Source organism: Lepidochelys olivacea, assembly GCF_965140295.1.
Source record: "Lepidochelys olivacea isolate rLepOli2 genome assembly, chromosome: 19".
Classification (NCBI taxonomy): Eukaryota; Metazoa; Chordata; order Testudines; family Cheloniidae; genus Lepidochelys; species Lepidochelys olivacea.
Window position 1 is genome coordinate 13193741 of NC_140429.1, and position 13992 is coordinate 13207732.

The 13992-nt window shown below is 52.4% G+C and overlaps 1 protein-coding gene across 8 annotated transcripts in view; it reads left to right on the forward strand.

Annotated features, from left to right (window-relative positions):
- The window catches only part of PTPRU (protein tyrosine phosphatase receptor type U), a 324255-nt gene that overhangs the window by 209259 nt on the left and 101004 nt on the right, over positions 1–13992 (forward strand). For all 8 annotated transcript variants that reach the window (XM_084652205.1, XM_084652207.1, XM_084652208.1 and 5 more), the window contains exons 10-11: positions 246–447; positions 7138–7240. In XM_084652205.1, coding sequence (XP_084508331.1) covers positions 246–447; positions 7138–7240 — 305 coding nt within the window. The remainder of the gene's footprint in view (positions 1–245; positions 448–7137; positions 7241–13992) is intronic.

Here is a 13992-nt window from a genome sequence, read left to right on the forward strand (position 1 = left end):
GGATAGATTGGTGAGGCCTCTTTCTATATTTAAAAAACCCAAAGCCGCCCCACACTGCTCCCACCTCTTCCCCATGTCTGTGTTCCGTGCAGGGGCACTCCGGTCACAGGACCAGATCTGCATGCCCCACCTAAACACCCTGCTGCACAACCCCCTCAGACCGCCCTCCTGCTCTCCCCTCCCCATGTTAATCCGCTCCCCCCATGAGCCCCCCGGCTGTCTCACAGTCTCTCATGTTTTCCTAGATCAGCTACCAGAGCATTGAGTCTTCGGACCCAGCCGTCAATGTGCCAGGCCCCCGCCGCACCGTCTCCAAGCTCCGCAATGAGACCTACCATGTCTTCTCCAACCTGCACCCAGGCACCACCTACCTGTTCTCCGTGCGAGCACGCACTGGCAAGGGTTTCGGCCAGACCGCGCTGACGGAGATCACCACCAACATCTCTGGTAGGCTATCGAGATGTTGGCCCTCTGGCTTTGGGCTGGGGAGAAGGTGGCAGGGTTGGGCTCTTTGGAGAGGAGGGAAAAGTGGTTTGCTCTTTCCGTGTCTGTATCTATGCCAGCATGTGAGCCCAAACTCCCAATCCACTGTGGGCATGACAGAGCCTTGGCACAGGAGTAGGGACGGTAGCCCTGGTGACATGGCCAACCCCAGGAAATCAGCCTCCCTGAGGTTCTCATCACAGTCTCAGCTGGATCTTTCTTTGCTTCCTGTCTGCCCCCTTCTCTCCTGACCCTTTTTCCACTTCCCAGAGTAACCACTGATCTATTGTTTTCCTTATGTGGCAGTCGGATTCCCCGCTGCTCCAAGCGCTCAGTCCAGCAGACAGCGGGAAAGCCCCCGTTAACTTACACAGTGCCGGAGCAGGTTCTGTCTAAGTTACTGCTAGTGCTAACTCCCCGCTGCAATGTGCAAACCGGCAGGTGGGCACCAGGGCTTGGTGCACTGTTTAGCATGCGTGCTTTGGGAAATGCGGCCTGCTGTGCCGGGGAAAGACGGGAGTCTGCATCTCCCCAAGACAGGGGCAGCTTGGAGAGTGGCATTGCCCACTTCCTGCCAGCCTGAGCTGCAGGTACCAGCCGCAGGGAGAAAAGAGAGTTCATGGCTATGCAGTCATCAGCCTCTCAGTTCGGACTGCCAAAAAGCTGGCCAGTCAGTGCTGTGACTAGCTCTCTGCTAAGTACTAGACGGAGCCCACTGCTTCACTTCACCCACGCCACCCAGCAGCTTGGATTTGAACTGGTGACCTGCTGCACAAAGGGAAGTGCTTCCATCTCCTATTCGGAGTACCCCCTTCTGCCTGTCCACAGCACCCGCAATGAACCCTCTTCCTCCGTACACCAGGAGCCGCTTCCCCACTGTGCTAATACCCGATCCAACGGGAATCTGCACAGCCCTTCCAGGAGGTGAGAGAGACGTCAGAAGCAAGGCTGCTCAGTGGCAGTCAGGGTCTCTTTGTGCCCTCCTCCCCTGCCTACTGCTGGGCTTGCACAGTGAAATACGCCTTCCCTTGAAATGGATTCTTCATGCTCCGAAGATCCCCTCCCCATACTCCCAGCTACCCTGCAGTCAGAATTCAAATGGAAAACAGCGTGCGTTACATTTTACAGCCCTGCTGGATAATTTAGTTGCATTGAGGTCCCCGAGCTGCCGTGTTTACATTACACCAGATCTGAGCTGGGATGCTTGCGGAACACATTTCCTAACTCACTGGAGCGGCCTCGATTTGTGACCCGTTAGCCAGAGGTGGGCTGCAGAAGGAGAAATGGAATGTTGCTGCTGGCCCTGCAGCTGGCCCCAAGTGGGCTCAGAGAAATGATATTATTTGCCAGAGTGAGATGTCGTGTCTGAGGTGGAAGAGGTAAGAGACCCTGACTGTGCTGGGGAGGACCGTGCATCTTGTTAGACGGTGCATGGTCTTCAGCTCTGCCGCTGCTCAGCATTCAAACAGCTTCCCTGCTCCAAGGACAGGCTTTTATAGAGAGGGTAAGTAGGGAGAGTTTGGCACCGAAGTTCCTGTGATGAGCTGGAGAGGCGGGTGATAAATAACTGTGTCACATGCCTGGGACCACATCCCCTGCTAACCCACCCCACCGGGACTTCAGCTCCGATTCCACCCCCCTGAACAGCTTCAGACAAAGGTGTAACGAGGTGAGCTGGCCCTTTAAGGGGCTGGGGGGCTCAGCTGCACCTTGTGCCAGGCTCAGCTCACCTTCCCAGATGAAGGGAGTGCCAGGGTCATGTGGTAGAAGACTGGGACTCAGAGCCAAGCCTGCTGGGATATAAAGGGCAGGCTGAGTGCAGGGAGGTTCTCCTTGGTTCCCAGGCTGGGGGGCCTGAGAACGGAGCCCTGCTGGGAGCCAGTCTATTGGGGGAAAGCTCCAGCTGAAAGGAGTAGAGGGACTTGCCTTACCTCCCAGGCAGGGGGTTCGGGAGTGAGATCTGCAGGGAGTAGATAGGCTCCTGCAAGAGACCCCGGCTCAGGGGAAAGGACATGGTCTGTAGGTGCAGCTTATGTTAAACTGTCTTATTTAGGAGAAATAAAATTTCAGTCCCTGGAGAAAAGAGGCTGAGAGATCCTGATAGTTCTTTGTTGCGCTCGCTGCTGAATGGCCAGTAGGAAAATAAAACCACTGGCCCGAGAGGTTTCTTCCTCCGTTTCCCCTCAAATGTGGAATTCCACCCCCCTTGCTGTTCTTGCAGGAGGCCTGGGTCAGGCAGTGTTCACTTTAACAACAGCTTTTCTGGGCAGCTTTAAAGTGCAGTGGTTTTAGTCTTGTAACGCTGGCAAGGGAGTGAGGTCTCCATTTGCAAAAGGAGTCTGACATGCGCTTCGAAAACTGCAATAAGAGATGTTAGAGTCGGGCTGTTTTTATACCTGGACAAGCTATTGGAGGCAAACTTTGTAGGCATTTTCCCACGTGTTAGTTCTCGCTCTCTGAGCTCCGCACAGTTGCACTCCTGGGCTGGCATTTTCACAAGACCTTCGCTCCCAGAATCTCCCACTGGGGCCAGATTGTCAGACCAGTTCAGCACCTGGTGTGCACCCAACACACGGGGCTTTTCTGAAACTCTGGCTGCTTGAATGGGAGACAAGTTCTTATAAATTCCATCTCAACCGTGGGAGCTGAGCTGAAAGTTCAGCCATGGGGGGTGATTAAGGCTCCTGGCTTTACATGCTGAGGGGCAGAAGAAACAGGCCCAATAAGTTTGTTCTAAGACTTTTCCCAACGTTATTTTGTTTGGTAGTAGCATACACAGCACCTCCAGCGTCCCCCATGTCTTGGGGTGGCAGGAAGGTTTTATCTCCACTTGTTTGCAAAGATTTCATCTCCTTTAGGTGGCTCCAGCCTTGCGGCGCTGCTTGATCACACACACTTGAGCCTCTCTGGCATTCCTGCAGTACAGGCCAGGGATGGATGGGAGACTGTGCTAATCTCGACGACTGACGGCTCCTGCCAGGGGACCAAACCCAGGTGTCTGTACTGGTTCTGTCACATCCCTCAGCAGCTCTTGTTACCAGTGAATGTGAAGTAGTGATGTCCCTGAGAGTGGGTGGGCAGCCCCTCCATTTTCCGTCTTTCTCCGAAAGGCCCCAGAGAATGATGTTGGGTAACTGCTGCTCGTCCACCCCGCAGGCCCTTGTATCCAGTGTCCCTCAGGGATACGTCCTGCTACCCATTCCCATTCTGTGATCATGGAATGCCTCTCAGGGTGTAGGCACTGGGAACCACTTGGATCAAATAGCCCTGAGACCCCTCACCTCTGAGACGTCAGCCCGTCGGCTATCTGAGAAAAGCTCAGCATGGAGTTTCTGGCCGAATTCCATCTCTGCCAAAGGGCGTGGTCCAGCTAAGTGCGTTGTTGTCTGCCTCACCCCGAGGGTGCTGGAGCCGGTTATGTCTACCCATGCCTGGCACTTGCATGGTTTCCCTTGCCTAGAGTATCAGCCACTCAAGGCCCACGAGGATGGGTTTGTGCCATCGCTGGGGGGCTGAGTCACTAGGACTTCTACACAGCTACCCTGTGGCCCAGCCAGTTGGATCCAGGGATTTTGTGTAACCAGGCACCTTCTGAGAGTGTGTTAGGATCCGCAGCAGCTCTAGCCAACTCTGCTGAGGGAGGCTGGAGCCCCCAAGGAGAAACAAGCTTGTATCTTCTGGATGATCCCATAATGCAGCAGTGACCGCACTTGCTGGGGGGAGATTACAGCAATGAAACAACCACTGTCTCTGAGTTCAAAATGCACAACTGAGGGATTAATCGGGCTTCATTAACAAGCCATACAGTACTTAGGGCTGTTTGCTAATGTCTGTGGGGTAACTGTTCACAGCTCTGAGTGGGTTGAGATGTTTCCTAATGGGGACACAGGAACTGCAAACCAGCATCACCTGGATCCCCTCAACTGCTGATGAATCAGGGGCTGCGGACACCAAGAGGAGGACAGGGGGTGAGAGGAAGGAGAGGTTCTCTGTATCAGCCAGAGGATGCCACTGGGAAATGCAAAACTGAGGTGGATGCATTTCCACTCCACGCAGTAGTGCAAGTTAATGATGAGAGCCCCACACCCATGCAGTGCCTTTCATCCCAAAGGAACCTGACATGCCTCACACACTCTGGATCCGTGGCAAACCCTTCTCTGAAATGCTACCACATCTGGGCTGGAACGAGGCCACTGTGTCAATAGCACACAGCCCCATGGCAGTTGAGGACAGGAAGCAAAGAAGAATATGGTACTAGGGAGAAATAAGAGCAGTAGAACATAACTGGCTGAGCTGGAATTTTGCCAGGACACTCTGGTTAACGTCCTAACTTGTGCAAAGCACTATGGGATTTTCATGAACATGAGCTCCTGTGACCTTTTTCTTGCCTCATCCAAAAGACAGCACCCGCACAACACCGTGCTTCAGAGTACTGTGCAGGGGAATTGGCTCAATACTAGATGAGTCGAAAATAACCCCCTGCTGCATGGATCACCAGCACCACATCCTGAACCACCTTTCCATCAGCTCCTATCCTTGTCCTTCCTCAGCTGCTGTCACTCCTGCATTACACCTAATGCACTGTACAGCATCACCAGCCCAAAGTGTTCAGAAATTGTGAGTCAGGCCTCCAAAATCAAGCAATTACTTTAAAAGTCATGAGATTTTAACCAATGATAATAGTGGGTTCCTTGTTGCCTTCTGGTTGCTGGGCCAAGGGGGTCACGTTTTACAGCTTTTCTCCACAGCCAGGAGGGCTAGAAACTTTATTTTTTAGTAGAAAGCTGCAATTCTCTTATCACCCCCTGACGCCAAGAGATGGGGATTCAAGAAAGACACCAGCTGTCATGGGACTCATGATAGAATCACAGGAGTTGGCAACACTGATAGAGACTTTAAATCCCCATTATTCTGAATGTTCTCCACTTCCATGAACATTATTATCCCTGTGACATCCCCTGTGACAGGTCACTGGGTGTCTGAGGGTATTGTCTACACTAAGTCCAGGCTCTGACTCCATCTTGAGCCCAAGCCCCACTTCCATTCACACACAAATCAGTCTGACTCGGGTCTGCAAGCATGCAGGACCTTGGTCCTAGGAGCCTGCTGGGGGTGGGTCAGTCCTGCTGAGGCTCAGGGCCAAGCCCTGGCATTTTGCAGTGTGAACACAGTTCAAACCACAGATCCAAGTCAGAAGGGCCGCGTAGTGCAGTATGGCTACATTAGCACGGCTGCGAGACTCAGGTCCAGCAGTTGTAACCCCAGGTTTGCAATGCAGTGTGGATGCTCAAGCGCGGGCTTGGAAACACTGAGTGAACAAAGGCAGGTCCCACTGTCATGGCTCAGTATGCAGTGTAGATGCACCCTCCCTGCCATTCACTAACATGCAACTAACCCCTCCACGCAGTCAGACAGCAGCAGGTTTGTAAGAGCCCAGGAGGTGATGGGAGGAGCCCAGAAGCAGATCACAATCAGTGTGAAGATCCGGGAGTGCTGGGATCTCAGGTGTTGTTTTGGCCCAGTATAGAGGTGGTGGTGGTGGGGTATCTGGAGGAGGCTTGGGTTCTGAACCTTCCCATGCTCCTGGGGGGGTTAGTTCCCGGGGTTCCAGGCTCACCTCTGTTACAGTGGAAGGAAACCGTAGGTATTTGGACATATCTCCAGACTGGCTCATGCACATCGACTGGCCTTTGCTTGAAGCCAGTCAGCAGGCAGCTGGGCTATAAAGCATTGTAAATGCACCAAATCCCATCAGCCCAGGTTATAACTGGCACTCAGACAGCCCCTTTCATTTACAGGATAATGAATTTCACTTCACACAGACTCCCCACAGAGGCGAGCCATTTTACAGATGGAGAAACTGAGGCACAGTGCTTTTAAATGACTTGCCCACAGTCCAACAATGAATCGGTGACAAAGTGTGGAGTAGAACCCAGGAGTCCTGAATCCGAGCGCTATCCTCCAAGCATGAGCATAATACTGCTTCATTTAGTTGCTGTGGGCTCAGGAAGAGCCCTCAGAGACTTCAGCGAGGGGGACTGCAGGGCTGGACCCTAAACCCTTCGGCGAGGCACACATCAAGTCAGTGGAATGGAATCCTAACTCAAGATCAGGATGTCCTGCTTTGAAACAAACTTCTTGGCTTTGCTTGGACCTCTGTGGATCAGGGCAGGAGTCCGTTTCCCCCAGGACAGAGTTCTGTTCCAGGGACATTACTGTGTAATTAACATCATTCACTTGCAAAGGTTACAAACCTCAGACTGGAGCTGGGTTGCTACAATTCTGATATTCTGTTCCTGTGATTAGTACTGGGAGGGAATCGGCTTCATGAGGAGAGCAGGGGTGGGAGTCAGGACGCCTGGAGGCTATTCCTGGCTTGGTCACTGACTCCCTGTACTTGTGATCTGATCTTGGGCAAACCCATCCGCTCTGTGCCTCAGTTTCCCCATTTGTAGACTAATGATCCTCTGCACAGGAGGGCAGTAAACTCAGCCAGTACTGCTTAGCCGACAAACACCTAATGCCAGACTGGCCTTTCCAGTAGCCTCTCAGTAGTATGCCTTGGAACTGTCAGCTTGTGCTGGCCCCCTTGGGACAGTACCTCACTGCGTGTGTGTTCAAAAATAGTCACCCCTGCCTCTGCTTCCATTACAGCTCCCAGCTTCGACTACGGGGACATGCCGTCGCCTCTAAGCGAGTCGGAGAGCACCATCACGGTGCTGCTGAGGCCGGCGCAGGGCAGAGGGGCCCCCATCAGGTAGGGGTCTATCCAAAGGACTCTTAAATTCTTGTATGCAAGGAAGTGCAATCCCTGTCTGTGAGCTGTGTGCGTGCCCTAGGTCCTGATCCCAAGAGAAGGCACCATGTCCACGTGAGCTAGCACGGAGCCCTAAAGCAAAGCAATCTCCTTTCTCCCCTTTCTAGCTTCCTTTTTCTTTCTTTTATATTAAATCCCTATAAAGTCCTGTGGCAACTGATAGCCTTTTCTTTTGCTTGGGGATTCATGGACCATTAAAGACCATTTTGCCACCTAGCCATATTAGCACGAGGTATACACAAGTCTGCAAATTACTGACAATCTGTTCAGCATCTGGCTGCATATAAACAGGGGGCGCCTAGACAAAGATGGTGGATTAATAGAGGTGTGAGGTGTGCTGATGTGACCACCTGGGTTGGGCTAAGAGTTCTGTTTACTATTCTCAACTCAGCCCTCCACCCAGTTCAGATCCCTTGCTTTGGAGACTGCTGGCTCTAAGGGTTTGCAGTTGCAGGGGGGTGAGCCTCCAAGGTTTGGCTTACGGGAGCCCCCTTGGGGTCTGGATCCTTCTTGTGGGTAGCTCTGATCCCTCAGCTGCTTTGCTCTGAAAACGGGGCTTTAAGTCGCACCAGATGCCACAACTGCTGCTCCAGGCCAGCTTGATGGTGCTGAGAGAGGAGTTCTGCCCCACTGTCGGGTGCTCGGTTTGAGTTCCAGATGGAGTTCAGGGATCGGTCCTGTTTCGTCTGAAGTGGTCTGCCCATGGGCATTCGCCATCCATCATAGCCCACCTGGGCGAGAAAGCACAGCCTGTATTCACACTGGAACCATGCAAACCATCTTGCTGGTGTCAGTGGGGCTACTCAAGTGAGTAAGTGTTTCCCAAATACAGGCTGCACATGCTAGCCTTCAGTGGCCAATATAAAGTGGGCTTAGGGGTGCCTGCGCCCCCTGGGACCAGTGCAGGGAAGGGAGCAGGGAGCGATATGCTGCCTGGCAAATCCCTTTGCTTTGCTTATTTCCCAGAGGCGTTGGTACTGCTAATGGCTGGGTCGGCACCTTGGTGTCTAGAAGTTCTGCTCTTGGCATTATTCTGGGCAAGTTCTCTGGCCTGTGTTCCGCAGAAAGTCAGATGAGATGATCACAATGAGCCCTTCTGGCCTTGGAATCTAGGAACCGATAAGATCCCCCAGTGAGCAGAATGTCCTGAGCGCCTCACAGATTTGGGAATGAGCAACAGGTGTATAAAGCCCCTAAGCTTGGAGACCTGGATTCTGTTTTAACTTCCACCAGTGACTCCATGTGACTTTTCCCCTCTCCGTGCCTCAGTTTCTCCACCTGGAAAACAAGGTTGATGCTAATTACATTCCATAGAGATGAGCTTTGAGACCTATGGAAAAATGCTGAGTATTATCATAATTCTATATTCTTTGTAATTAAAAGGGAAAAAATGGTAGAGGGAAAGGGAAAAAAAATAGTTCAGAACATTGATAATTTGCAGGCTGAATGTTTGATCCTTCCCCCTCCATGCAACATCAGCTGTTCCTTGATGAGATGCTGAATAATGTCATTATTTCTATTCCAATAGTCCTAAAGGCCCCAGCCAAGATGGGCGGGGGGGGGTCTCATTGTGCCAGGGGCTGTCTGTACAGCCCCTACCCTGAAGAGCTCCCCATCCAAATAGGTAAAGGCTAGAAGAGATGACAAAGTGCAGGCTTGCCAAGATGAGAGGCAGAGCTGGAATTAGGTGTCCTGACACGCAGGCCACCAGACCACACTCCTTCTTTGAGTTATGGTCCATTTGCGCTGATCCAAAGCACCTGGCTGACATCAGGGCCCAGCTTCTCAGAATCAGGTACCGACCACTGTGTGGTTGTGCACACATTGGCAGGTTGTTAGAAAGGGGAGGGTTTGGACAGCACGTAATCAGATAACTGCGTGATCAGACAACATCTTCGCCATCATGTGCCAGCAGTGCCCCTCTGCCATGTACATTGCCCAAACCGGACAGTCTCTATGCAAAAGAATAAATGGACACAAATCTGACATCAGGAATCATAACATTCAAAAAACGGTAGGAGAACATTTCAATTTCTCTGGTCACTCACTAACAGATTTAAAGGTGGCAATTTTGCAACAGAAAAGCTTCAAAAACAGACTCCAAGGAGAAACTGCTGAGCTTGAATTAGTATGCAAAATAGATACCATTAACTTGGGTTTGAATAGAGACTGGTAGTGGCTGGGTCATTACACATATTGAATCTATTTCCCATTGTTAAGTATCCTCAACAACTGTCAACTGTCAACTTCTTGTCAACTGTCTAAATGGGCCATCTTGATTATCACTACAAAAGTTTTTTTCTCCTGCTGATAATAGCTCTGTGATGGGGTTGGGACTCACCGCTGCAGTGCCTCCTGCTGTTAACTCTGGGAATTAGCTCAGTTCATGTGGCGCGCCCTCTGCCGGTAGTGTCCCATCCATCTCTCGCCCTAGATTGGCATCTCGACCCACGTTGCTCCCACTCGCGGCGTCCTGTTCAGGACACTGCCTTCCAGCAGTGCCCGTTGCTCCAGTTTCACCCCCTTCCAGGGGGTTTGGTGTTATCAGCAGTGCTTCTCTTCGCCCCAGCCACACCCCAAAGTCTAATCCCTTTTGGCAGGGGTCTGGTGCAGTCCATGATGGCCACTCCAAACAGCTGGGTGGAAATGCAAGGGGGAAGCAGGGGGACCCAGGCCCACCCTCTACTCTGGGTTCTTTGGCGGAGGCCTTCCTGCTTGCGCTCCTTCTCTCCCTTTGTCTGTCTCTCTGCCTGGGCCGTTTCCCCTTTGGCCCCTTTGCACCAGCTGGGCCCTTTTTCTCAGGGCCTGCAGCCCAGCAGGTACCGGGCAGGAGTTCCCTTCTGCCCTGCCCTGCCCTGCCCTGCCCTGCCCTGCCCTGCCGCTAGTCTCCTCACGCAGGAGACAGACCTTCACCCTCCAAAGGCCTGGGAGAAACTGCCTGCGCCCTTCCTAGGCAGCCTTTATATAGGGCGTAGCCTAGCCCTGATTGGCTGGCTGTAATACTGGCCCAGATTGGCTCTCTAACAGGCCCTCCCTGATTGGCTGCCACCTTGCGCAGCCGCTCTGGCCTGTTGAAGCCCAATCTGGCATGGGGGTGGGGCATTGCTCATCTTAATTAATTAACCTCTTACTTCACCTTTTCATGTTCTCTGTATGTATTGTGGTAAACCCAGGAGAAACAGCTACAAAAGGGAGAGTGAGGGAGTGAGAGGAACAGGGAAGCTGCCAATAGGCTGTTTGCAGCAAGACATCAAACCTTCCCAGTAGGGAGGCTGCACTCGCTCCCCAGAAGGGAAGAAAAACAAGCACAAGGAACTGACTGAGGAGAGGAGTAGCAGGACCCTGTGCCACCTATAAGGATTCGCCTTGCCCCAAACCTGAGTCTCCAAGGCTAAAAAGGACTGAGCCTACTGAGGCGAGCAAGGTATTTTGCCACACATGGTGTCAGGGGTGGGATGTGGTGAGTGAGCAAGGCTCTGTGGCAAGCCATCTCAGGGCAGGGTAAATCACAAAAAAATTAAAACTAAATAAATAAAAATGGAGGATGTAATGAAGGCGTTGGTACAGGCCACTGCGGCCTACAAGAGGCTACCAGGGTGCAGATGGCTGCCCAGCAAGAGTCAGTATGCATCCAACAGGAGACGAAACAATCACTGATGAACCAGGCGGCCCAAGATCGAGCCTCCCTGAATGAAGTAGTGAACCAGTTAAAAGCCCTGACCACGGGCTGATGCACGGGCCCCAGGGGATCTGGCCGCTGCGGGCAAGCAACTATTTTCAGAAGATGACTACGGATAACGATATAGAGGCATATCTCCTTGCCTTCGAGAGGATGGCACTGCAGGAGGCCTGGTCCCAAGACCAGTTGGCAGGTATCCTGGCTCCCTTTCTGTGTGGAGAGCCCCAGAAGGCCTATTTCGACATGACCACAGAGACAGCTATGGATTACCCCCAGCTGAAGGCGGAAATCCTGGCAAGGTCAGGTGTGACGCCAGCCATACAGGCCCAGCGCTTCCACGAGTGGAAATACTGGGACAGCAAACTGCCGAGGTCCCAGCTATTTGGTTTAATCCACCTCGCCGGGAAATGGCTCTGTCCCGAGTCCCATGGGCCAGAGAAGATAGTGGAAATCCTCGTGTTGGACAGGTACATGAGCAGGTTGCTGCCGGACATACGGGGGTGGGTCCACCAAAATGATCCCTCCTCCTATGATGAACTAGTTGCCCTCGTAGAGAGACACCTAGCAGCCCAAGAACTTTCACGGACCACAGGGGAAGGAAGGCGCCAGAATTGGAGACAAGTCTTTGCACTGAGGCCCCGGTTTGCCCTAGCACCAGGCTGGACTATGGAGGGGAGGAAGGAGGCCAAAGAGCGGTCAGACGTCCCGGAGAGACTTGAGGACTGGGGGAGAAAGGCTTGGGGGAGAAAGCCCAGTAACCCAAAAAATCGGGGGCTTCCCCGAGCAGGGTACCAATGTTATGCATGTGGCGAATTGGGGCATATCGCTGCCCAATGCCCAAATTTAGAAGAGCCCATGCAATCCAAACTTGGAGATATAGGGGGACCATGTGATCTAATAAGTCTAGTAGGGGTTGCGATGATCCCTCATAGATACACTAGACCCGTTAAGATGAATGGTATAGAGACCACCGCATTAGTACACTCGGAAAGTGCAATCACGCTGGTCTCGGGAAAGCTGGTCGGGCAGGACCAACTATCCTGGGCCAAACACTCAGGAATATCCTGTGTGCATGGGGATGTCAGTTACTACCCGACCATCCCCAAAAAATAGAAGTTCTCGGAAACCCCACTAAGTTCTGAAAATCCCCTACCCAGTCCTTATCAGATGAGACTTCCTGGGATTTGATCGCCTACTTCCTGGGGAGAAGGTGGAAGAAAATAATGAACCCGGGACCCAGGGGGTGGCCCAGATAGATAACCCCTCCCCCCCGGTTCTTCCACAAATTTGGCCAGGATTTGTTCTCCCCACCGAGAAAGCCCCGGCAGACTCGGAGGGAACAGAGGGCGGATAAAAGAAGGGGAACGAGGATCTTGACTCAGTACCAGAAATCTATGCTTGTAGGGGAAAGAGGTGGCTCAATGGACAGTGGGGCGGGGCAGGAGATCAACGACCCAATAGCCAGACCTAGTTCTCCGGGGGTTTTCCCTGAGGGGGAGACAGAGGTAGATCCCCCTGAGTTTGGACAAATGGGGACCTCACTTGGGAATTTTGGTCAGGATCAGGCCAATGATCCAATATACAGCAATATTAGTAAAGAAGTAGTCGAGGCAAATGTGGTCCCCGTGGAAGGGAGAGTCAAGGGCCCAGGGCCATATTATGTGATTAAGGGTGATCTGCTATACAGAGTAGTCCGGGTCCAAGAGCAAGTCGTAGAACAACTCTTGGTCCCACAGAAGCATCAGAGGGGCGTGATGTATCTGGCCCACAGCCATCTGTTTGGGGGCCATCTAAGGATAGATAAGACCCTTGATCGGATTCTGCAGAGGTTTTTTTGGCCCAGCATTTATGCGGTGGTCTGGTGATATTGTACCTCCTGTCCAGAATGTCAGTTACATGGGCCCCGACCACACCCAAGGGCCCCTTTGGTACCTCTACCAATTATTGAAATCCCATTTGAGCGAATAGCTATGGACCTAGTAGGGCCACTGGAGAAGTCATCCCGGGGTCATCAGTACATTCTGGTAGTACTAGATATCCCGAGGCCGTACCCCTACAGAACGCTATGTCCAAGACCATAGCCAAAGAATTAGTCCGGATTTTTTCCAGAGTAGGGATACCTAAAGAGATCCTGATGGACCAAGGGACCCCCTTTGTGTCTAAGTTAATGAAGGAACTATGTACAATGCTCCATATACGGACCCTCAGGACGTCAGTCTATCACCTCCAGACCGATTGTCTTGTCGAACGCTTCAATAGAATATTGAAGAACATGCTACGGAAAGTGGTTAGTCATGATAGGAAAGAGTGGGACACCCTGCTGCCTTACTTGATGTTTGCTGTATGGGAGGTTTCCCAAGCTTCCACTGGATTCTCCCCATTCGAGCTGTTGTATGGTCGCCACCCCAGGGGCATATTGGACATGGCCAAAGAGGGCTGGAAAGAACAGCCGAACACTGGGAGAAACATTGTTGAACATGTATTGCAAATGAAAGACAGGATAACCCAAGTCGCCCCCCTTGTGTGCGAACATCTGGAGAAGGCCCAAGGGGCCCATCGGACATATTACAATTGCCAAGCAACGACCCAGAAGTACCAAGTGGGAGACCGGGTAATGGTGCTCATACCCACGGCAGAGAGCAAGCTCCTGGCCAGGTGGCAGGGGCCATATGAGATAATAGAAGCCACAGGAGAAGTCGACTATAAGGTCCAACAGCCGGGTCGCCGGAAGCTGGAGCAGGCCTACCGTATAAACCTGCTGAAGCCATGGCAGGATAGAGACGCGCATGTGGTTGCGCTAGGGGCACCATCCCCTAAAAGCGACCAGCCCGACCGAGTGGGAATATCCCCGGAGTTGACTCCGGAGCAACGATCTGAAGTGATCAGCCTGATTAAACGCAACCAGGATGTGTTCTCAGAAAAGCCAGGCAGGACGACTGAGGTTCACCATCACATCCTCACAGGGCCTGGAGTGAAGGTGAACATCAAACCATACCGGATCCCGGAGACCAAA